General features: G+C 51.8%; 3 protein-coding genes and 1 non-coding gene across 6 annotated transcripts; 2 read left to right on the top strand and 2 right to left on the bottom strand.

The window, feature by feature from the left end:
* The first annotated feature begins 1,511 nt into the window (after positions 1-1,511).
* Positions 1,512-4,336, top strand: LOC120660645 (protein FEZ-like). The gene is made up of 3 exons (XM_039939254.1): positions 1,512-1,987; positions 2,952-3,253; positions 3,348-4,336. The coding sequence occupies exons 1-3, from the start codon at positions 1,810-1,812 to the stop codon at positions 4,062-4,064; spliced, it is 1,197 nt and encodes a 398-aa protein (XP_039795188.1). The 5' UTR covers positions 1,512-1,809; the 3' UTR covers positions 4,065-4,336.
* Positions 2,726-20,285, bottom strand: LOC120660644 (pentatricopeptide repeat-containing protein At1g74600, chloroplastic-like). 3 transcript variants are annotated; one of them, XM_039939252.1, is made up of 3 exons: positions 17,464-20,285; positions 15,882-17,375; positions 2,726-4,044 (listed from the first exon to the last, which is right to left on the bottom strand). In XM_039939252.1, the coding sequence occupies exon 1, from the start codon at positions 20,149-20,151 to the stop codon at positions 17,701-17,703; it is 2,451 nt and encodes an 816-aa protein (XP_039795186.1). In that variant the 5' UTR covers positions 20,152-20,285; the 3' UTR covers positions 2,726-4,044; positions 15,882-17,375; positions 17,464-17,700. The 3 variants fall into 3 exon arrangements, with proteins under 3 accessions (XP_039795186.1, XP_039795185.1, XP_039795187.1); XM_039939251.1 differs by having other exon boundaries at positions 15,741-17,375; XM_039939253.1 differs by lacking the exon at positions 15,882-17,375.
* A 164-nt stretch (positions 20,286-20,449) lies between these two features.
* On the top strand, positions 20,450-20,530 carry TRNAL-CAG. The gene has a single exon. It is a non-coding gene; the product is annotated as a tRNA-Leu (tRNA).
* Positions 20,531-20,774: 244 nt separating this feature from the next.
* LOC120660646 (60S ribosomal protein L34) lies at positions 20,775-22,596 on the bottom strand. The gene is made up of 4 exons (XM_039939255.1): positions 22,416-22,596; positions 22,213-22,292; positions 21,208-21,317; positions 20,775-21,112 (listed from the first exon to the last, which is right to left on the bottom strand). The coding sequence occupies exons 1-4, from the start codon at positions 22,492-22,494 to the stop codon at positions 21,022-21,024; spliced, it is 360 nt and encodes a 119-aa protein (XP_039795189.1). The 5' UTR covers positions 22,495-22,596; the 3' UTR covers positions 20,775-21,021.
* Between the last annotated feature and the right edge of the window lie 921 nt (positions 22,597-23,517).

A 23,517-nucleotide genomic window follows, 5' to 3' on the forward strand; every position in this document is an offset into this window, starting at 1 on the left:
GGCGGACCAGATAGTAACCGTTCAGATGAAACCTTGGGTGTTCTTTTTTTTTTTGTGGAAAGATTGCGGGAGCTCCGCTTTGTTATTTAAGTAGGGGAAACCTTGGGTGTTCTTGGGGTCACTCTACTTGGCAGGATCTTATATCTTTTGTAGGTTTCACTTGCTGACAGCGCGCAAAATTAATTTTCTATGGATGCAAAAGTTATACACATGCTGCAGTTGCTTGTGAATGCATAAGAGTAATTATTATCAAGCTCAAGATGTAAACGGGATGGAAGCCAACTTTTAGCACAGATGATTGTTGTGGCCGAAATACAAAGCACAGTAACTTAAACTACTGTTGGAAGCCAGAATCACAGATGATTGTGGAAGATTTTACAAGGTTCATGTAGGACTGACTAATAAACTTTAGCATGAAACAAGATTTATAAGTCTATAATAAAGCGATAAACCACAACATTCAAACAAAGGAGCCGAACTTGATTCTGTCGCACCAACAAGAGGTTTACAACAATTCAACAAAAGAGTTCTCAAGTGCACTTTTGCTCATCATTGAGCCCTCGAGAAACTGGTTTACAATAAGAAGGTACCGTGAGATTGGTGAGAACAGTTTGCTGTAAGTAGTACGGCAGTTGATAAAATAGAATATGGAGGATTACTACACTGCTAAGCCATGATAAAGCGATATATATATGTATAATGTAACAATCGGGCGATAAAGTTTTCTCATATAACTAGATGCGGTTTTCTAACACTGCCTCCAACTTTTGAGCTAAGTTATTGCCGGTTGAAGATAATAATTCCACACAGAAATTAGTAACCTATGATTTCTTTTGCAAGAATGGAGAACCATAGTGAACCAAACTAAACAAGTAGGGAAGGGTCTTGATGTAGGAATAGAGCACAGGAGCAGTGATGCATAGTAAAGCAATCATTAACGCGGTAGGAGAATTTCCGTATGGCTGTTATATCCGAGATCTTATGCACGATTGTCTTCATTGATATACTAATCAAAAAACTCGGCCGGGTGGGGAAAGACCGCCCCACCGGTATTAGCTTAAGAAGAAGCCTCGACTTCCCCGACCGAGAAAATCCCCGAACCCTGGCTCCGCCCTGACACTGGGAGACGTAACTCTTGGGAACTACCTGCCTGGGCCATGTAAGGGTCCTCAGGCCGACCTGGGTCGTCTCACAACCAATGCTTTGGCACACGGGACCAGCGAGGGGATTTTTTTACCCTCAGCCTGAAATTCGCTCCCACGGAGAGTCGAACTCAGGACATGAGGGGTGCCGCCGGAGTGACTAACCAACTGGGCTAGCATCACTGATTAAAAAATCAAATAGGTTCAAGAGGCAAGGAGTATTAGTTCTTTAATGCAAGTCGGTGTCCATACTTGCGAACCTGGTCTAGTCGTGTTTTAGCAGCTATGATTTCTTTTGCAAAGCATATGTTAACCTCCCCTTCCTAACGTTTATGACCCGGAACACAGGCGTGCAGTAAGAGGCCTTTGGGAACGTTCATCTAATTGAAATGCAGTTCATCGCCAAGATCACCACTATAAAAGCACTTGCTTCTCACCTCATCTCCTCCAGTTAGGCTAGTTGCCTTCTCTTCCTAGCAACCTTCAATTATCTTTGTCCTTTGAGTAGTTCACCGCGTCTTATATGAGTTGGTAGAGTTCCTGCACTGCATTAATTCTACATGACAGTAGGGAGTGCATAGTTACTTTCAGTCGTAAAGCCGTTCACTATTTCCACAGAAGTGGTACAAGAGTGGGTAACCAGGATCAGTCTTCACCAGTCCAAGTTATGGATGAGAGAGCTGATAAGGACAAGTCAGATGAAGTCCTTCCTGGTTTTCGGTTCCATCCTACAGATGAAGAGCTCGTCGGCTTCTATCTCAAGCGAAAAATTCAGCAAAAACCTCTGTCCATAGAGCTCATCAGGCAGTTGGACCTCTACAAGTATGATCCATGGGATCTCCCAAGTAAGCCACTACTTTCTCTGTACCTCTTGTTAGTAAATGAACCAACTTCGATTTTGTGAAGCAAATGTTTCTCTAAATGATAAAATGACTGCAAAAACGAATTTATATTTCTGCCAATAGAACTGGTGGATATAGTTTCTCTGCTTACTTTTTTTTTCTCGAATGCGCAGGAGTTTCTCTGCTTACTAACGTGAATATACTGTGTTTCACATAAAGAATATATTAAGAGCCCAAGATTATTCCTCATCACCAACTTGTATCAACCAAAGCATGCTCAGAAGTCAATAGCCCAAGCCACAGCACTTTAGCTTCATGATCCGCTATACAAACTAGGACTATTTTGCACAGTTTTAGATAAAGGTACTGCCAACATTTCTCCTAAAAAAAAAAGGTACTGCCAACATTTCTCCTAAAAAAAAGGTACTGTCAACACTTCAAGAAATTACAGCATGAAGGTACAGCTTTCAGTTTTCATAATTATCCTATATGCAAGTAGCCAAGGAACAGTATCAGCAAAATAAAAATGTCATCTTCATCCATTTCAGGATAGAGATTGAGTACTAAAACAAACCTGTACAAATTCACAGTAGCCAATCCTTGGTGCAATAAAATCAAATCTACTTGAATAAAGACTTCTACAGCATAACCAGTAAAAAGAAATCAAATATTGTGAGCATGCAAGTGAAAGGGTTCTGAATATGGCAACCATAAACAAAAGCAATCAAAAGTGGGAAAACATAGTGCACATTCATTTTCTTTGATATCACTAGTATATTAACACATCCAAGCTGTTCATCTTCAAACTAATAGATGCCTAGTATCCCTCAAAAAAAAAGTAGATACCTAGTAGATAGTAAGTTCCCATCAGAATACTATGGTTGCCATCTTGACATCTTACATCATGTCTAATTTTTCACCTTTGTTGTCTGCAACCATATATTCTTGTTGAATTACTCTTGCACAGAGCTTGCAAGCACCGGGGAGAAAGAATTGTACTTTTACTGCCCAAGGGACCGGAAGTATAGGAACAGTGCTAGACCAAATAGAGTCACAGGAGCTGGATTCTGGAAAGCAACAGGAACAGATAGGCCCATATACTCTTCCGAAGGAACCAAGTGCATAGGCCTGAAGAAGTCTCTTGTCTTTTATAAAGGGAGAGCAGCAAAAGGGATCAAGACAGATTGGATGATGCATGAGTACAGGATGCCTTCACTCAATGATCCCTCACTTCCCAAAACACCAAAAGACAAAAATATTCCAGCCAATGTAAGCAGTTTACTCTGAGCATTCAATTATAGCACAGAAGTTAAGAAAATACCTATGTGTCCCATTGTTCTCATAATTTTCTTTTATCAAACAGGATTCATGGGCTATTTGCAGGATATTTAAAAAGCCTAGCTCTGTGGCACAAAGGGTGTTGTCTCACTCCTGGGGTCCTCAATCAATTGCAATGACAGAGCCAGAGCTGCTATCTGCTTTGCAGTCCATACAAGCCTCCCATTTTGCTTTGGAAAGCTCCTCTTGCTCACCAAATCAATACAACAGCCAACATTGTTTGCAGGGACGGCAGCAGCAGAAGCTTAACAGTTCACAAGATGGCTCGTCATGTAGAATCATTAACTTCAACCACAGCCCATCTTCACCTCAACTGTCAGAGAAAGACATCCATAGCAGTACGATCATCTTGCCATTTGAAACACAATCACCCCAGAAATCATCAGCCGTCACATCCGTGCTTCTAAGTATGGCCCCTGGAATACTCAATAGCATGAATGAAGCTTTGCCAAACACAGAGATGGAACAGCTTGAACCATCCTATGGATACACAGCTGATTGGGGTATAGACACAAATGGAGGTGTTGGAAATAAAGATGATGACCCATATTCAAGAAAACCTAGTAATGGATTCAGTTCAGGCATTGAGTGTGGAAGTCAACGAAAAATAAAATTTCCATTTGATTTAGAGGTGGATTCTCCAGATGATTGGACCAGCAGCATGCCATGTGATTCTCTCCCTTGCCCTCCACCTCCCACAGAAATGTCGAATAGCAGCTCCACTGAAAAATATTATGCATAATTAGATTTATAGCACCAAGAGCTATCTTCATCTGTTAGCAAAAGACCAACCCTTGTACATTTTCACTTATTGTTATAACTTTATGTCGTGGTGTGGCAAACCACAGCCGGGTGGCGGAATGCACCCGCCTAAGCCCAGAGGGAGAGTACTCGGGGGTTAGCTAGGACTAGTTCGATCTCCTGGAAGAACACGATGAACACAGCTAGTTTAGAGTGGTTCGGGCCGCCGGAGCGTAATACCTTACGTCCACTGTGTGCTGTATTGCTTGAGTCTGAGTGAGCTTGGAAAAAAAACTCAGTGTGTGCCGCGAGCGCCTCTCTTTTATATCTCAAGGGAGGCGCGTACATGGCCGTTGGGTCCCCGACAGATGGGCCCAACGATGCAGTATAAAATAACGTATTGTTCATACATTATGGCGTTGCAGGCGAAGGAGATCTCATCCCCGGATTTCCCTGGTTTGTCCGCGGGAATCTCCCGACCGGCGTGCTTTGCCCTGTCTTGTCGAAACGGCGCCAGGGTGTAGCGTGCGGCGTTGCCTGCAGCGTAGCTGAACGGCCGTGTAGCTTGCGGCGCAGGCGACATGATGGAAAAGTGCCGTGCCGTCGTATTCAACTAATGTGCCAGACGGGCTCTGCGCGGATGCGGCGCAGGCGGCTGCACTGTGTACCTCGGTAATACGCGGTCTACAGTGAGGACTGACAAAGGCTGCCCCGCGAGCCGCGGCGGCAGAGCACGCCTCAACCACCCGCATTGAATGCGGTGGGTGGGCGAGTCCTCCAGCGGAAGACCAGCGCCCGTGCCCGCGCCTACGGGACACGTGGCGGCTCCGGACCCCCCCAGCGGTATGTTGGTTCCATGCGCGTGGGAGGTCCGGATGGACACGGGAGGGGGTCCGGGGCCTCGGCTGTTGGCTCGGAGCTTCCCTTCCTCAGGGACACGTGGCGTCTCCGGACCCGTCCCAGAGCGGGGAGCGGGTCCGGGGCTGTTGGCCCGGTGAGGTAAGAGCTTGACCCGTGGGGCCCGGCTGCTCCGCCCCTTATGGCGTAGTTACGGATAACTACGCGAGTCCTACCTTGCTGCAGTAGAAGTGGGTATCCATGCTACAGGGTACCGACAGTGGCCCCCGGGCCCACCTCGAGAGAGGTGTCGAACCCGCAGGTGGGGCCACTACTACGATTTGGTTCTCGCATAACTCGAAGTCTGTAGCGTTTAGGCTATGCACACTGCAGGAGTCTTGTCCGGCTTTAACCATCCTTCGGATTTTTCGCTGTCTCATCACATCGCAACGGCTTACTGACTCGTGGTCCCCACCTTCAGTGGTACACCTAGTCACGCGAGCGATGCTCGGCATTGTTGCGGCTAGAGTAAACGGGATATTTACCACCGGCGCAATTCCCGAAAAGTCTGGTCATGCCAGCGCTTAATGCGCGCACGTCAGCTCAGTTTCTGCCTTGCTTCGCGCGCGGGCGACGATTCAGATCCCGCCTTTTCACACCTTTGTTTGTTACCCGCTCTCCCTGACAGGCGGGCCTGGGCCCCCTTGTCATGGACTGGGCGGTTAACACCAGGTGCGGGCGTCGCTTGGGTTCTAGCGACGGTTCCGGGGCGCGCCGGTTGGGTCAGGCTTCATAAAGGGTCGAACCGCATACCACAGTTACTTTCTCGCATTCGCCTTCTTCCTTCCAACCTTTGCGCCCCTTTGCCTTCGAGCTTCCTCGCCCCTTGCTCTCCTGCGTAGATTGCTCCTCACCTCCATAGCGAGATGGCATCCCTTGCTCGTCCCCGCCGTTTCCAGACTGAGGAGGAGCTGAATACGGTGCGCCGCCTGATTGGGTGGAGTGCACAGGAGACTGCTCGAGGGATTCGAGCAGGCTCGGTTCCCCTCGGCAACCTGCGCGCCGGGGAATTTGTGCTGTTCATTTCGCACATTTCCACCGACTTGGGGCTGCCGATCTCCTCATTCTTTCTGCTGCTGCTGGAAGATTTCGGCCTCCAGCTTCAACATCTCACGCCGCATTCCATCCTCCTGACGGCCATCTTCGTCCACCTGTGCGAGATGTTCGTGGGGGTGCGGCTCTGCGTCATACTCTTCCGCCACTTCTTCGTCCTAATGAAGTCCGGGAAGGGCAAGGACGAAGTGGGGGCGTACTACTTTCAGACGAGGAGCGACCTGCGGACGCCGTACATCCCCGGACTCACCGGCGGGAAGTGGGAGGAGTGGCGCAGGGAGTGGGTGATCGCCACCACCGAAGCCAACGAGCACCTGGTCATGCCGACCGGGGGACCCGCCTCCGACCGTCTGTCCTGGAGGGCCAAGCCGTCCCTGCCGTCGGAGTTCGACTCCGTGCTGAGCAAGATCAGGGCGCTGGCAGAGGGCGGCCTCACCTCGCTGCACGTGCTCGGGGACTTCCTGAAGCGCCGGATCGCCCCCCTGAAGCAACGGCCGCGTCCTGCTTGGAGCTTCACCGGCCCCAACGACTGCAGCAGGACCCACCACGGAGAGGGGAGCGACCTGACCCAGGAAGCCCTGGAGGTCCTGGTGCGGGCGGTGACGGGGGAAATCTTCATCCCGGAGCACCTGATCCTTCCTCAGGGTGTCGTCCCCCTCTGCGGGGACTCGCGCCTGAGGACTGCGGTGCTGGCCACCTTGCCGACCCTCAACGACGGTGGGCTGGCAGCGCTCCAGACTGGAGGTGACCCGGACCGTGGGATCCAGATCCCTGGTGCGTCCGAGGAGCAAGTCGTGCCGAGCGCCGCGGGGTCCGGCCTCACTGCCAAGGGCAAGCAGGCCGTGGTTGGTAGCACCACCACGAGCGGTCCCAGCCAGGCCCGGAGCAGCTCCGGCGCGTCGTCGGGGGTAACGGGCCGGCGCAGGTTGCACCGGGGCGACGGGACCCCTGTTATGGAGCCTGCCGCGAAGCGTCAGAGGACCACTGAGGATGCGGGCCGGGGTAGCTCCCGGGCCCCCGGTCCTCGCGGGACCCCCGGAGTTGCGGCGCCGCCACCACCATCGCCGGGAGATGCCTCCCCCCGGCAATAACAGCAGCAGCAGCAGCCACAGGTTGCGCCTCCGCCGCCGCCACAGGGGCAGCAGCAGCAACAGCAGCAACAACAACAGGAACAGCCACGGGTTGCGCCTCCGCCGCCGCCACGGGAGCAGCAGCAGCAGCAGCCGCGGGATGCGCCTTTACCGCCGCCACGGGAGAAGCAGCAGAAGCAGTCGCAGCAAGGGGCGCCTCCGCCGCCGCCTCGGTAGCAGCAGCAGCAGAAGCAGTCGCCGAGCCTCCGTGGACGCTGGAGACCCGGCGCTTCAGGGTAAGTGTTATTCCGTTCACTCCCCATATTCTCGGTGCTCCGCTTTCTGCTGAAGGCTTCTTTTCTTTGTTTGCCAAGGCCTCTCGCCCAAGCAGTTCTTCCGCCGCCGCTGGCGCGTCAGCGGGGGTCCAGGTGACAGGGGCCTCGGCGGTGACGGCGGGAGCGACGGCGGGTGCGGGGAGCCCGGGTGCGGCGGCTTCCGCTAATCCGGTGGCGCCCAACACGGCAGCGGCGGGTGCGCCAACGCCAGGCGCTGCAACGCCCGACGCAACGGTGGGAGCGACGGCGGGTGCGGGGAGCCCGGGTGCGGCGGCTTCCACTAACCCGGTGGCGCCCAACATGGCGGCGGCGGATGCGACAGTGCTAGGCGCACCCGACGCGGCGGCGGCGGATGCGCCAGTGCCAGGCGCAGCCACACCCGATGCGGTGGCCCCCGAGGCCTCGGCTACGGCGACAGTCGCGCCGACACCGGGCTTGGCGTCGGCGAGCGCAGCGGCGACGGGCGCGTCAACGGCGAGCACAGCGGCAGCAGGTGCGGCAACGGCGAGCTCCTCGGTTCCTGAGGTCCCGACGCCTGTACAGGACGTCTCCTCCCCCAGCGCTCAACTTGCGGCAGAGGAAGAGCTGGAGGAGGTCTCTGGTAGGCGGCTCCTGCAGGGTCCCCCGGAGGAGGAAGCGGCTCCCCTCCCCCAGGTGCTGGTCCGAGTCCGGCAGTCGATAGAGGAGGCGACCTCTACCGCCGAGGTGGCCTTCCGGCGGGAGTGGGCTGCTCTGGAGAGCGAGCGCCAGCGCCTCGGCGACTGGCACACCCTCCTGGAGGCGCGCACGAAGGCCGAAGCCTCCCTTGCTGCGAGTGTCCAGTCCGAACTCAAGGCCGACCAAGAGGCCTACCGAGCTAATCTTCGGAAGGTGTTCGACCGGGAGTTTGCTGTAGCAAGCCGGGAAAAGGCCCTGGCGCTGCGGGAGGAAGCTTTTGCCAAGGAGGGGGCCAGCCTCGCGGCTCAGCGGTCCGAGCTTGAGACTCGCCTCGTGGCTCAGAGGTCCGAGCTTGAGACTCGCAGCCAGGGTCTTGATATCCGCAAGCAGGAGCTCGACAAGCTCTCAAAGACCCTGCAAGGATGGCGCGAGCAGCTGCAGGAGACCGCCAGCAAGCAGGCTGTTGCCGAGTTGGAGCTTGAGGAGGATAGGAAGTCCCTTGCAAAGCGGGAATCCCTCGCCACCAACATGGAGCTCCAGCTCGAGCGCCAGCGCGAGGCCCTCAAGTCCCTGAAGGAGTCGGCGGCGAAGAAGGCGGCCCAGCTCGAGGAGAGGACCCGCCAGGTGGAGGCGGCCAAGGCAGCACTGGACGCTCGGTGCAGGAGGCGGTCCAGGAGGCGGTCCAGAAGCTGCAGGAGGACCAGCTCAGTGGGGCTCAGCGGATCGTCGACTGGGCGAGCGAAGCGAGCTTAGCGCTGGTGCCGCTTGGAATGAGCCCAATCCAAGTGGCGGAGCCACCAGCCTCGATTGCTGACGCCCTCCCAGTGCTGAACTCCGCTTCGGATAGGTTCCGGTGTCTGGAGCCGATCCTTGCTGGCCCGCTTGAAGCCGAGGGCCGCGAGCTGATCCGGATGGTGGCAGAGCACATTCTGACCTGCCTCCGGAGCCACGACCTAGCTATCTCACTAGCCCCCGTGCTCGATGGTCCAGTGGCGGAGACGGAGGCCTCTGCTCGAGAAGGCGTGCGGGACGTCGTCGACTTCGTCGCTGCTTACTTCAAGCGCGAGCCTGCAGACTCCGGAGCTGGGCCATCACAGTAGTAGCACTTTTGTTTTGTTTTTTGTGTTATGTAACAAAACATTGTACTTGTTGAAACTTAATAGAAGAAAATTTCAAATTAGCTGTTTGTCAATTGTTCTGGTTTGCGGTATGCAGCACCCCGGTGCCCTGGCCCCCTGGCAGATAGGTTCAGTTGTTTGGACCTATCTGCCATCCGAGCCGTAGAAGACACTCCGGACCCCCGTATGAGGTTGAGCAAGCGTCCTTGGGCATAGGTGTAGCATAGATTGCAAGTCGAAACGAGCGTCTTATTCACTATGTAGCAGAAAGAACTACAAAGAGGAGAATTAAACTAGCTTGTATAGTAGTAATGATACTGCAACTTAGCTATTTGACGTATGCAGAATCGATCTGTGATGTCTGGCTCAAAGCGAACGCTCCGGGCCCCTTGGGAGACAAACTCAGTTGTTTTGAGTCTGTCTACCACAGAGACTGTACCTCGATCTGCAGGAGGCCTTAAAGCGGATGCCGGGACCCCCTGGTAGGTAGGCTCAATGGTTTGAGGCTAGCTACCACCAGTCAAGGCTTAACCTGCGTACCACTTCAAAGTCACAGCTTAGTAGCAGGCCCGCGGGACTTATTCTGGACCGGCCCCCAGGCTAGTACGAGGTCCGGAGCTCCGGATGCACAGGTTCAGGCAGTACGATGCTTGTTACAGAGTGGTGGAGTGTATAGGCTTAGGGTGCGGAACCAAGCTAGGGCGCTACACAGGGCTCCGGACCACTACAGGAAACAACACGACTTTACCGGACTTGGCTCCGTCGTTCCAGATCCCTTCTAGCAGTGGGTGAGGTCATTCCGTCGTACTCGATCCTTTGAGATATGGAGCTGGACCTGACGTGTAGGACTTAGGAAGCCAACCCTTGAGCTAGAACAAGGTCCAGGCCCCTAATTACCCAGCTCCGGGTACTAGAGCACTCGTTACAGAGTGGTGGAGTGTGTAGGCTTTGGGTACGGAATCGGCTAAGCGGCTACAAGCACCCCCTCTCCAGAGCAGGTCCCTAGGGGTCCGGACCCTTCTCCCAGCAGCAAAAGGGTCCGAACCTGTACGGCAGTCCAGCAACTCAATACAGATCTTAGCTGTAGCGACCAGAGTGGAAGTCCGCGCGGGGGTTAGAAAGGTAAAAACTCGAGAATCGAAATGCGAAATAAAATTTGAAACAAAGACAGAACCGGAGCAAATCTTTCCTTTGCAACTTGATATACATGGCTTGCGCGATGGATGCCAGAGGCCGGGTTTACGAGGGCGGACCTCTACCGCTCTGGGCCGCGCGTTAATGCTAGCCGATGGTGCGATGGATGCTAGAGGTCGGGTTTACGAGGGCGGACCCCAACCGCTCTGGGCCGCACGCTGATTCTATTTTATTACAAAGGAAAAATTCATTTCCCTACTCTGCCTAAGTGTAAAAATTACGCGGATGCTCTATATTCCATGGGTTGGGCAGCGGCACCCCATCTTCTGTGGCAAGGCGAACGCATCCGGGCTGGCATACTTATGTAACCTTGAATGGCCCCTCCCAGCTGGGGGAGAGTTTGTGGAGCCCTGCTCGGTTCAGGATCCGTCTCAGGACGAGGTCGCCAGCCGGAGCTCCCTAATGTGCCGCTGAAGAATATTGTCTTTCAGGTAGTCCCGGATCTCAGAGATCCATGCATCGGGAGCTCCCTGAGCCGGTGGGAGTGGCTCTATGAGGTCTCCAGGATCCTCGACAGAGCTCACAACCCAGGGCGGCCACCACAGGTGGAATGCCGCCGGGACCACTAGCATCGAGGTGCTAGCTTGATCCCCTTCGCCCAATTCGGCAGGCTGGGCGGTAGGTCTCAGCAACCGTCTTTCGAAGACGCTCTCGGGCACGGATGCCCAGGTAGATGCTCTCGCGGAGAGTTCATCTGCTGCTGAGTTGAGTTCGCGGGGGACATGTTGCAGTTCCAAGGCGTCGAAGTCCTTCTCGAGCTTCCTCACGTGGATGAGGTATGCCGCAAGCTGGGGATTGTTGCAGCTGCAATCCCCTCGGACCTGCTTGATGATTAGCTGAGAATCCCCTTCACCAGAAGCTGCTGGACCCCCAGAGACAGGGCTTGTGTCAGGCCAAAGATCAAAGCTTCGTACTCCGCCATGTTGTTTGTGGCCTTGAACTCGAGGTACACCATGTACTTCAGTTGATCTCCGTTTGGGTCGATGAGGACCACAGCAGCTCCAGCCCACTTCTTGCGGACGGACCCGTCGAAGAAGAGTGTCCAGTGGGGTTCGGTGAAGACTGGTGTCCTGATTTCCGGCTCCGGGGGTCCGGCGTTGAGGTCCGGACCCCCAGAATTGCTTGGGGAAGGAGTCCATTCCGCTATGAAATCAGCCAGGATTTGGCTCTTGACTGCATGGCGAGGCTGGAAGTCCAGCTGGAACTCAGCCAACTCTGCTGCCCACTTGGCGATGTTGCCCGTAGCGTTGGAGTTGTACAGGATCGCTCTTAGCGGGTAAGAGGTCACTACGACAACTCGGTGTGCCTGAAAGTAGTGACGCAGTTTTCTGGACGCAATAAGTATGGCATAGATAAGCTTATGCGTCTCAAGATACCTGGCATTCGCCTCGTGGAGGACTTCGCTGACGTAGTAGACCGGCTTCTGGACAGTCCGGACCCTGGCGACCGGGTCCGGCTCGCCCTTGTCCACCACGTCAGGCCCTTAGGCCTCCAACGGTTCTGGGTTCCCATTGGGACGAGGCTCCTCCGGACCCCCTTGTCCGGGGTCCGGACCTTCAGACAGAGGAGTGGCCGCCGAACCCCCATGTGCGGGGTCCGGCTCACCATACTGGGCTGGGGAGACCCTGGTGTCCCCCTGGCGAGCTTGCTCCGTCCTCTCGGCGACCAGCACCATGCTGACCGCCTCTGCAGACGCAGCAAGATACGGAAACAATGTCTCATCTGGCTCTGGAGCCACCAATACTGGCAGTGAGGTGAGATGCTGCTTCAGTTCTTGGAATGCTTGTTCAGCCTCTTCGGTCCAATAGAATGGACCGGACCTCCTCAATAGCTTGAAGAAGGGGAGGGCCCTCTCAGCCAGCCTCGATATGAAGCGGCTAAGAGCGGCGAGAGATCCAGTAAGCTTCTGGACGTCCTTGATGCGGCCAGGAGGCCTCATCGTCTCGATCGACTGATCTTGGCTGGGTTTGCCTCGATGTGAGACCAGGAAACCCAGCAGCTTCCCTGCCGAGACGCCGAAGATGCACTTCTCGGGATTCAGCTTCGTGCGTGTGGTGCGCAGTCGGTCGAAGACGAGGGACAGGTCCTCAACTAGTGTTGACCCTACCTTAGTCTTGACCACAATGTCATCAACATACACCTCAACAATATCTCTGATTAGATTACAAAAAGTTTTGTTCATAGCTCGTACAAATGTGGGTAAGACATTCCGTAGACCATATGGCATGACAATATAGCAATAAAGCACATCCACTGTTACAAAAGAAGTATGCTTCCTATCCTCTCTAGACATCTGAATCTGGTGGAAACCAGAGTATGCATCTAGGAAAGACAAAAAGTCACACCCGGAGGTGGAGTCAACGATCTGATCGATACGTGGAAGAGGATAGGGGTCTATAGGACATGCCTTGTTGAGGCTAGTGTAGTCGATGCACATCCGAAGCTTCCCGTTGGCCTTTGGAACGACGACCAGGTTGGCCAACCACTCGGGGTGGTGGACCTCCTCGGAACGGGCAGCCTCTGCCGCCAGAGCATGCAGTCTCTCAACTACAGCGACGGCAGCGGTGCGGTCACCCCGCACGGTGAGGACACCGGCAGGGGAAGGCATCTTCAGGACCAAATACTCGTAATAGGCAATGGCCATGAAGCGGTAGAGAGCCGGCCGGCCAATGATGCAATTGAACGGGAGGTTCACCTCCGCAACATCGAACTGGACGCTCTCTGTGCGGAAGTTCTCCTCGGTCCCAAACGTGACCGGCAGAGTGATGCTCCCCAGAGGAAACACCGGATGTGGGCCCACTCCGGAGAATGGGCGAGAGGGAGTCAGCTTGGACTCCGGGATCTGCAGCTGCTTGAATGTTGCATAGCTGATGACGTTGAGGCCAGCCCCACCGTCAATCAGCACGTGATAGAGCCTGACGTTGGATATGACGGGGGCGGTGACTAGAGGCAGTACACCGGCCCCGGCCATGTTCTCCGGGCAATCAGATGGCCCGAAAGAGATGCTGGTGTTCCTGTGGTGCGGCGCCGCCTTCGGGACCCCCGGCTTCACCGAAAGGACCTCTCGGCGAAGGGTCTTCACGTCCCGCCGGGAGACAAGCTCCCAGCTTCCGCCGTACATTATGTACAGCTACTTGCGGCGCTCCTCGTTGTCGGAGTCGGAGTTGTCGTGGCGGTAAACGCCCTTCAGCTACTTAGCGGGGGATTGGTACCCCAGCTCCTCCCGGCAGCGGTCTCGTTGTCGGAGGCCTTCTCCTTGCCAGGCCGCTGGCGAGGAGGGGGTGAGCCGTCCTTGGAGGACTGCTCACGCCGCCCATCGACGCACCGCCCTGGCGCCGGTGGTAGGGTACCACCGCATTGCCAGGAGGAGGTCGTTGCCCAGCCCTTGCAGAACTGGGGGAGACCTGAGCCAGATGGAGGAGACGGTCAACGTCGTCCCGCCACTGCCTCAGGGCGTCTGGCGAGGCTGCAGCAGCCGGAGGGTTGCGAAGCAACTCCCTAGCCGCCGCCAGCGCTCCGCCGCTCGCAGCTTGTGAGGGGGCCCTTGACGGGTGCCCTGACTCTTGCCGACGTGCAGCGCGCGCCGCCGCCGACGGTGGCTGCTCCAGAGGCACGGTTGCCCCTGGAGCAGGAAGGCGAGAGGCGTGTGGCGCGGAGAACGCCACACCCTCTGTCATCTCCACGTCGTCCACCCGAACCATGGAGACGAGCAAGAGATGAACTGAAACCAGCTAATGCCCCTACATGGCGCGCCAAATGTCGTGGTGTGGCAAACCACAGCCGGGTGGCGGAATGCACCCGCCTAAGCCCAGAGGGAGAGTACTCGGGGGTTAGCTAGGACTAGTTCGATCTCCTGGAAGAACACGATGAACACAGCCAGTTTAGAGTGGTTCGGACCGCCGGAGCGTAATACCCTACGTCCACTGTGTGTTGTATTGCTTGAGTCTGAGTGAGCTTGGAAAAAACCTCGGTGTGTGCCGCGAGCGCCTCCCTTTTATATCTCAAGGGAGGCGCGTACATGGCCGTTGGGTCCCCGACAGATGGGCCCAACGATGCAGTATAAAATAACGTACTGTTCATACATTATGGCGTTGCAGGCGAAGGAGATCTCATCCCCGGATTTCCCTGGTTTGTCCGCGGGAATCTCCCGACCGGCGTGCTTTGCCCTGTCTTGTCGAAACGGCGTCAAAGTGTAGCGTGCGGCGTTGCCTGCAGTGTAGCTGAACGGCCGTGTAGCTTGCGGCGCAGGCGACATGATGGAAAAGTGCCATGCTGTCGTATCCAATTAATGCGGCAGACGGGCTCTGCGCGGATGCGGCGCAGGCGGCTGCACTGTGTACCTCGGTAATACACGGTCTACAGTGAGGATTGACAAAGACTGTCCCGCGAGCCACGGCGGCAGAGCACGCCTCAACCACCCGCATTGAATGCGGTGGGTGGGCGAGTCCTCCAGCGGAAGACCCGCGCCCGTGCCCGCACCTGCGGGACATGTGGCGGCTCCGGACCCCCCCCCCCCCGGCGGTATGTTGGTTCCACGCGCGTGGGAGGTCCGGATGGACGCGGGAGGGGGTCCGGGGCCTCGGCTGTTGGCTCGGAGCTTCCCTTCCTCAGGGACACGTGGCGTCTTCGGACCCGTCCCAGAGCGGGGAGCGGGTCCGGGGCCGTTGGCCCGGTGAGGTAAGAGCCTGACCCGTGGGGCCCGGCTGCTCCGCCCCTTATGGCGTAGTTACAGATAACTACGCGAGTCCTGCCTTGCTGCAGTAGAAGTGGGTATCCCTGCTATAGGGTACCGACACTTTATATATTACAAAATATACTCGTGTCAATAGAAAAATTATCAGAGAGAAGAATAGCTTGGTTTTGTATGTCTAGTATAATGGATAATCTGCAATTTAAATGAGAACTAGGTATGAGGCCTTTATGCCAAGTATGCAAATTCTATCAAAAGTTGATAAGTATTTCCACGTAAGTCAATCCCATCCTGACTGCTTCCAAGCTGAGCTTATCCACTATAGCTGCCCAAGTAATTAAATACAGGGTCCTTATTTCATCCAAAAACTGTATGAGAACCTTCCATGTTGCCACTGCTGGAGCACAGCTATACAGGTGAACTGCTTAGAGATAAGTCCGAGAGTATCCTAGCTTTAGTTGCATAGCCATGTAAAAGATTACCAGACAATGGTCTTGCCATGTCAGTGCAGAGGCTAAAAACAGATGAACTTTCAAACCTTAAAAAAGGGCGTACCCAGTGCTGTAGGCTTCCCGCACTGTGCGGGGTCTGGGGAAGGGATGAACTTTCAAACCTTACTATCTGAAAATTAGTTGCCACCTAAAGATGAATTACCGAAATTACCTCCTTACTAAAAACATTTATAGTATATCCAGATAGCACGACCTCATCTTTGAATGGAGTTGCGTCAAAAATTCTTCGAACTCTTTGAACATCTCAATGTCTGAAGTATATGGAAACAAAACAATGGTTAATCCATGTTACCTTGGAATGATTTGTGGAAAAGATGCTAGCCATTTGTCTTTAGGTGTGCATATGAAGAGAGAGCACATGGGCCTAGAATATATGGGCCTTTGATATATTTAACATTTTAACAATGATTTTCCCATAGATGTGAAGGACATGTCCATGAGTCTCATCACCTTTTGAGCAAACACTCTGGTCCATAAAAACTGAAACAATAGCAGATAACAACACAGGATCAGGTGTGAATCCATCAGCATATTTTTTTTAACTGGAATGCCTCAAGCCTCAACTGAATGACCATCTGATACAAAACTAGCAACCATTGTTGTCCATTGCATTTAATCACGTTCTTGCATCCTTCCCTCCAAAGACCTTGTAGCTATCTTCCGAAATCATCACACCTAAGAGTACAGTATGGAGAGTAATTGTAATTCCCACAAGAACACATGTTGCTAACCATGCCAGCTTCTCTGAAACACCTTCTCGGACAACCGAATAGCGCCAACATTTGCATATACCTTGATCAGAGCCTCTGTGACAACACAACCTAAACAGTCTGTCATCATATTCCTGCCATGGACATGGCTACCTGTCGTATCATATACATCTTTGAGGAACTGAGCAGTATGCTCATGGCCGTGTATTTGTTACCCGACACGTGATCAGGGTCCCATCTGAGCGCCATCCCTTGCACCGCCTTCCCAGCTGCTAACTCCAAGCTGCGGTGCATGCACGGAGAGGCCTGGAGCACGTGAACGAATTTAGCTGAATATCACAATGGCGAGCTAGTGCATGTTCGCCGTTCTGCCCCAGCCCCGAGATGATCAGCCGACCGCAATCTAGAACACCAATGCACCAGTTCTCTCCATCCTCGAGCTCCCGAAAGCATCGCCCAGGTGGCCGGCTTTGGCAAGAAGGCTCACCGTGGCGGTGCTGCAGACGTGCGCATCACCAGAAGCCTGTCCTTCCAGGCAGTGCAGTAAAGATGCTCAACGAAGGCAAGCGCCATGGCGTTCGTCCCAGAGGCGTTGGTGCAGGCTGCCAGTATGTGTTCCTATAGGAGAACTGGCAGGAGGTGGTCCGCGCCATGGTGCGGCATTCCATCAAGCAGGTAGGGTACGCGGGAAGGGGCCGACGAGTAGAAAAGACCCCGCAGAGGACACGGACGTCACGGACGTCGGGCAGGTGGGGCCGGTGAGGCGGGTGGAGGCATTTGAGAATCACAATGGAGCAGCGGAGGAACAGTAGGGTAGGGAGAGTAGGAGAGAGCATGGCTGCCTCATTTGTGGATGCTGGAAGGGCAGAGGGGGATTTTAGTGGGTGTTATCTCTGTGCTGGTGGCGCAGGGTTCCGCCTTGGCGCTCAGTTTTAAAGCAGCTCGAAGAACAAGGCAGGGTGAGGAGTCGGAGCCTTGGAATTTTCTTTCATTGGAATGGATTAGCTAGGACCCTCTGTCCAACTGTCAGAAAGCTGGTCTCATGGTCCAACATAAACCATGCAAGTGACGACACACTACAATCCAGCATTCTCAGAAATTAGTTGCTGAATTGGAAATTAAGATGAAAAGAATGCAATAATAACTGCAAAGCTTTCAACCTACCTTCTGGTAAATATGTGCTCGTGCACTCCAAAGAATCATGGGTTAACGGACACCATGGTTTCGTAGAACTCTTCCAGCAAATTCTGCATTTTCAAAGCATCCTCCAAATAATTGTAGACAATTCATAATTATTTAAAACATACCACTCTCGTAAATTGAATAAAAAACATATTTGACTGATTTCTTATTTCCATCCAGGTTCATAAATACAATATATCTCTTGAAGCATTTTTATTCTTACAACATACTCCATCCAGGTTCTTTCTTCACATCCTTGACTGATTTTCTTATTTCCATTACTCCTTCCCAGTCTCCCGAATTTGCTCGAATGTTTGACAGAGTAGCAAAGCAACCTGAATCATAATTTTCTTCACGGATCTTATTTTCTACAAAACGTCCAAGTACAGCATCATCATGAACTCTGCAAGCAGCAAGCAGTGTGCTCCACACCATCAAGTCAGGTTTTACAGGCATACTCTCAATAAAACTTTTTGCCTCTGCAAGCCTCCCAGACCGACCAAGTAAATCAACCATACAGCAGTAGTGATGCGACACTGGCTCAACCCCATACACAGTTCTCATTGAATTAAAATATTTGAAACCTTCTTCAACCAAACCATTACGGCCACAAGCAGACAAAACACTCACAAATACGACAGGGTCTGGTTTTACTCTGCATCTAATCATCAAATCGAACATCACCAAAGCATCCTGACTGCTTCCATGCTGAGCATATCCATCAATTATAGCTGTCCAAGTAACTAAATCCGGATCACTTATCTCATCAAAAAGTTTACGAGACTCATCCAGGTTGCCACTTTTCGAGTATAGCTTTAGAAGTGCACTGCTCACAGACAGGTCAGATAGTATGCCTACTTTCACTGCATACCCATGTAATAGCTTACCATAGAATGGTCTTGCCATGTCAGCACATATGCTAATAATTGATGAGCATACAAATCTATCTATCTGAAAACCAGATGTTAGCATCAGTTGAAACAATGAGATTGCCTCCTCACTATAACTATTTGCAGCGTATCCAGAAATCATTGAAGATAACATGACCTGGTCTTTGCATTGAGTTGCATCAAAAATTCTTCGAGCTGTTTGTACATCTTGACATTTGGAATACATGGAAACAAGGCAATGGTCAATGGATGTGGTTCCTCCATAGACACGAAGGACATGTCCATGAACTTCCTTCCCTTTGAGCAAACACTCAGGTATATTACAGGCTGAAAGAATGGCACGTAAGGACACATCATCTGATGTAAAACCATCAACAATCATATTCCTAAACACCTGGAATGCCTCAACTGAATGACCGTGTGTTGCAAAACCAGCAACCATTGATGTCCATGACACTTTATCCCGTTCCTGCATCTCTTCAAAAATCTTGTAGCTATCCTGCAAATCATTACATTTGGAGTACATGGTGGAAAGTGCACTTCCCACAAGAACAGCCTGAACAAGCCCATCCTTTATGACCAATGAATGCAGCTGCTTGCCAAGTTCAATTGAATCAACAAAACTGAAAACAGAAACATAGCATTTGTCATTCGGTCTCAGGCCCTGACATAGCATCCTCCTTAACAGAAGAATTGATCTTTGTAGGCTATGGCTGCTAACCGCAGATATAAAAGCCGACCAGATGCTTCTGTTGCTAACTGTGCCAACTTCTTGAAACACCTTCTCACACAGCTGAATAGCCCCAATGTTTGCATATGTGGAAATCAAAGCCTCCTTCACAACATGATCCAAATACAGATCAGTCTTCATTATCATGCCATGCACCTGGCTAGCCTCCCGTATCATGGACATGTGAGAGCAGGCGAGCAATATGCTCGTAGCGGTGTATTTGTTAATCGCCACGCCACACCTGACCATTTCCCTGAGCAGTAACATGGCACTTGTTGGCTCCTCCAAATGCACAAAACCGGCGATAGCAGTTGTCCATGAAACCACATTCCGGATCGGCATCCTCCAGAACTCATTCATGGCAGCACCCATCTCGCCATATTTCACATACATGTTAACAATGGATGTCCCAACAAAGACATCATAGTCGGGATCACGACGGAGCACCATGCCATGCACCGCCCTCCCAACCCCCAACTCTGCGCCAGCCGCGCAAGCGCTGAGCGCCCCGGAATACGTGAATGAGTTTGGCCCGCAAGAGGATCCCCTCACCATTTCAATAAACATATCTACACCGAGCGCGTGCTCACCGTTACGCACCGCCCCGGAGATGGCCGCGTTCCAGCAGACCACGCTACCGCGGTCCCCGTCCTCGAAGGCCCGCAGTGCATCCTCCAGGCGGCCGTGCTTCGCGAGAAGGTCGACCGCGGCGCTGCAGACGTAGGCGTCCCGCGAGAGCCCGTCCTTCCAGGCGGCGCAGTAGAGCTGCTCGGCGAAGGCGAGCGGCGAGGCGGAGGCGGCGCAGGCGGCGAGGGAGTTCCCGTAGGAGAACCTGCAGGGGACGGAGGCCGCCGCACCCGCGGCGCGCGCGCGGACGAAGCCCGCGAGCGCAGGGGGGAGGTGCGCGAGGCGGTCCGCGGCGCAGCGGTGCGGCATTCCGTCGAGCGGGTCGTGGGCGCGCGCGGCAGCGGAGGAGGACGAGTAGAGCGCGCGGGCGGGGGCGGGGGTGGGTGGGGCTGAGGCGGGGAGGCGGGGCCGCGGTGGGGGCATTGCGTTGCGGACTTGCGGTGTGGAGATGCTCTAAGCAGGCTAGCAGTGGAGCGGGGAGCCCCCTGGTGGGAGAGAGGTTGCCAGGCTACACTTGTTGAGAGGGCGCCATGGCCATGGCGCAGCGCAGGGGACCTGGGGACTCGGATATCTTTGTTCCGACTTCAATTCCTAAGATTTCGTTTTCTTTTGGAAACGGAGAGATGAATTTGTTGCCGTGTAGCAATGTGGCATAGTGATATTACTGATTCCTCAAAAATGTTTAATTTTGTAAATCCAATTGGTTATATTGTGCACACAAGTCAAGATGGCCGAGTCGGTCTAAGGCGCCAGTTTCAGGTACTAGTCCGAAAGGGCATGGGTTCGAATCCCATTCTTGACAATATCTTTTTTTATTGCCAAACAACAATTTCACCTTTCTCGTTTCCAAACAACGATACGAACGTGGGTTCGAATCCCATTCTTGACAATATCTTTTTTTATTGCCAAACAACAATTTCACCTTTCTCGTTTCCAAACAACGATACGAACGTGGAACTATCATTTTACCGCCGCCACGCAACAACCAGTTAGAAAAATAAGAGATCCGAGCCCAAAGGCTGCATCACAAAGCAATTGTCAGAAAATCAGACACTAACTCAAGCCAACTCATTACTCATGTGAATTTGATTTGGTGTTTGGCGATGTGAACAAAAGCAATGGGGGGATCATTGTTGTCTCATAACCTTCAACATCACAATGGCAGACAGGACGTCAAGAATCCTAGAAACAGCTGTCACCACGACACACTAGAACATTTGGCTAGTAGCTAGAAGAGACTAAGACATCGATCGTCACCATTGACAAAATTATCTCTCCAGTTCCATTTCAGAGTTACTTTGAGGCAGTCTTGTCTTTGGTCTTCTGAATTTTCAACACCTTCTTTACAATCTTCTGCTCTTCCACCAGGAAGGCACGGATGATCCTGCAAGGTAATACAGATCCGCATAAGATTCCATACAAGAAAGTTTTGGGGATATTCCATCAGAGAAAACTAAGCCTATATCACTATATGCTGACCTTTCTCTAACAGCAGTTCCAGAGAGCACTCCACCATAGGGACGGTTCACAGTTCTGCGGTTCCTAGACAACCTGGACCTCTTGTACTCAGCAGGCCTGAGGTGGGGAATCTGTAGCCATCGCAGCATTAGCAAACAAGATGGAATACTCAAATCAAACAGTCAATATAAGATGAAAGAATTCTCTAGACATAGCAAAACATACAATGAAACACACGTTTCAACAAAAAAATAAACCAGGCACCATTTCTCTTAGAGAAAAAGCACCAAGGAAATGAGCTAATGGAATCATGTTTACAAAGAACATATAGTGTTTTCTATTGTAATATACATATTCCTAAAGCGCATGCATTCTCGAGAGTGTACCACGACACAGCTTTGGATTGTGAATCATGCAGCATCATCTCAAGCAATAGAGCCGATGAAACAGAAAGGCCTATCAATAGGAACTACCGAACTAGAACAACAATGCCAACCTTCCACTGAAAGCACATAATCCAATGCTTAAAAGAACAAGAAAGACCAGCAGATTATGCCCCCAAATGTTAAACAGTTAAAACTTATCTTAAGCACATTGCAACCCTGCAGAAGTCAAATGTGAGAATTCAGATATTCATAACTGGTGCAGCAATTTGCATAACTGCCACACTGTACAAACAAACCATGATTTCACTACGAAAGTCATTCTATGGACGCCTGCGCAGCCAGCTGAACTCAGCACTTACCAATTGCAGGTTACACTGCAATTGTCACCTTTTCACACTTAAAGAAAAGTTCTAAACATTAGTAAATTCTAAAGTAACATAAAGGTCGAGATTAACATCTAACTCCACTACATTTTGCGAACAGATTAACCAACCATCCCACACACCCCATTACCCCACCACCATACCTACTTCCAACACGAATCGCCCTACCAAACGGAAAGACCAACTGAACAATAAGAACTACATCACACGAGCTGTGCTACGGCCTACGATATATGCCTAGAAAAGCAGGGACTCACCCCCTGGATCTTCTTCCCGGTGACGGGGCACTTGGGCCCGCTGGCTCTCTTCTTGGTGTACTGGTACACGAGCTTGCCACCTGCAAGCACAAGCCGCAAACCGATTGAACACGTCAAAACCACAACTTAAGCAGATCAAAGGACTACCAAAAATGGAGCGGAAAGAGAAGAGAAAAGGATGGGGCTAGGAGGGGGATCCAGACCTGGGGTCTTGACGACCCGGGTCTGGTTGGACTTGGTGGCATAGCTGTGCCGCTTCCGGTAGGTCAGACGCTGCACCATCTTGTCGCCGCCGCGCACGCCGCCGGTGGATAAACCTTGGTGGGAGGCTGGGGGAAAGAGGAGCGAGAGCGTGGCGGCGGCAAGGGGTATATAAATGGCTGCGTCGCGAGGGCTGCAAGGGGTATATAAATGGCTGCGTCGCGAGGGCTTGACCTAAATCGAACGGCAAGGATCGCTGTGATGCACTAACGGGCCGGACCGAAGTAAATGGGCCTTGACTTGAACATTTAAGTGGGCTGTATGGAGGATTTTTTTCATTTTTATATTTAAAAAAAATTAAAATTTCAAAAATATATGACGGTTTCCAAAAATTTCAAAACTATACCCCTGTCGCCCCCTGGCTAGGCGACAGGACCTAAATGTAAAAAAAATTTACATTTAGATCCTGGCACCCGGGACGCATTAAACAGCAAACTTGTAAAATCGATATAAAATCGTAGAAAAATCAGAAAAATACAAACTCAACTGTTCTGGATTCTATGAAACAAGATCTACAACTTTTATTATATAAAGTTTTTCATTTGATCAATGTATCTTGCTCTATTTTAAATACTAGTTTAATGCACTTTTATTTAAATCTCAAGATCCATCCTTTGGATGCAGGTCAACTTTGGCTAGAGTGTTGCATATGGTGAGCATAGGCTTGTACAAAATTGGTAGATCCAGAAAACATTTCTAGAATAAATTTTTAAATTAAATCTTGCAATATGTCTAGTTTAAATTGGTTATTTATCCATGCTGCTATACTGAGTTTTAGAAGCCATAACTTTTACAGTACCATTATTTTATTTCCTAAGAGCTATAAAAAAAGTTTGGTAAATTTTAGATAAGCACAACTAGACCAAATGAATTATGACTAAGGTAAATGCACTAAATCAAGAAAAATAGTTCTTGTACCTAGAAAAATTTGAAATAATTCATTTGGTCTAGTTGTGCTTATCTAAAATTTACCAAACTTTTTTTGTAGCTCTTAGGAAATAAAATAATGGTACTGTAAAAGTTATGACTTCTAAAACTCAGTAT

Source organism: Panicum virgatum, chromosome 2N (genome assembly GCF_016808335.1).
Source record: "Panicum virgatum strain AP13 chromosome 2N, P.virgatum_v5, whole genome shotgun sequence".
NCBI classification, from domain to species: Eukaryota; Viridiplantae; Streptophyta; class Magnoliopsida; order Poales; family Poaceae; genus Panicum; species Panicum virgatum.

What these genes read in the sequence shown, in the direction of transcription:
- LOC120660645 (XM_039939254.1), top strand. Translation starts at nt 1,810, where the DNA reads ATGGATGAGAGAGCTGATAAGGACAAGTCAGATGAAGTCCTTCCTGGT. An exon ending in TGATCCATGGGATCTCCCAA is followed by an intron (nt 1,988 to 2,951) that starts GTAAGCCACTAC and finishes ACTCTTGCACAG; the next exon opens with AGCTTGCAAGCACCGGGGAG. An exon ending in ACAAAAATATTCCAGCCAAT is followed by an intron (nt 3,254 to 3,347) that starts GTAAGCAGTTTA and finishes TTTATCAAACAG; the next exon opens with GATTCATGGGCTATTTGCAG.
- LOC120660644 (XM_039939253.1), bottom strand. Translation starts at nt 20,151, where the DNA reads ATGCCCCCACCGCGGCCCCGCCTCCCCGCCTCAGCCCCACCCACCCCC.
- LOC120660646 (XM_039939255.1), bottom strand. Translation starts at nt 22,494, where the DNA reads ATGGTGCAGCGTCTGACCTACCGGAAGCGGCACAGCTATGCCACCAAG. An exon ending in CCGGGAAGAAGATCCAGGGG is followed by an intron (nt 21,318 to 22,212) that starts GTGAGTCCCTGC and finishes CGATGGCTACAG; the next exon opens with ATTCCCCACCTCAGGCCTGC. An exon ending in GGAACTGCTGTTAGAGAAAG is followed by an intron (nt 21,113 to 21,207) that starts GTCAGCATATAG and finishes ATTACCTTGCAG; the next exon opens with GATCATCCGTGCCTTCCTGG.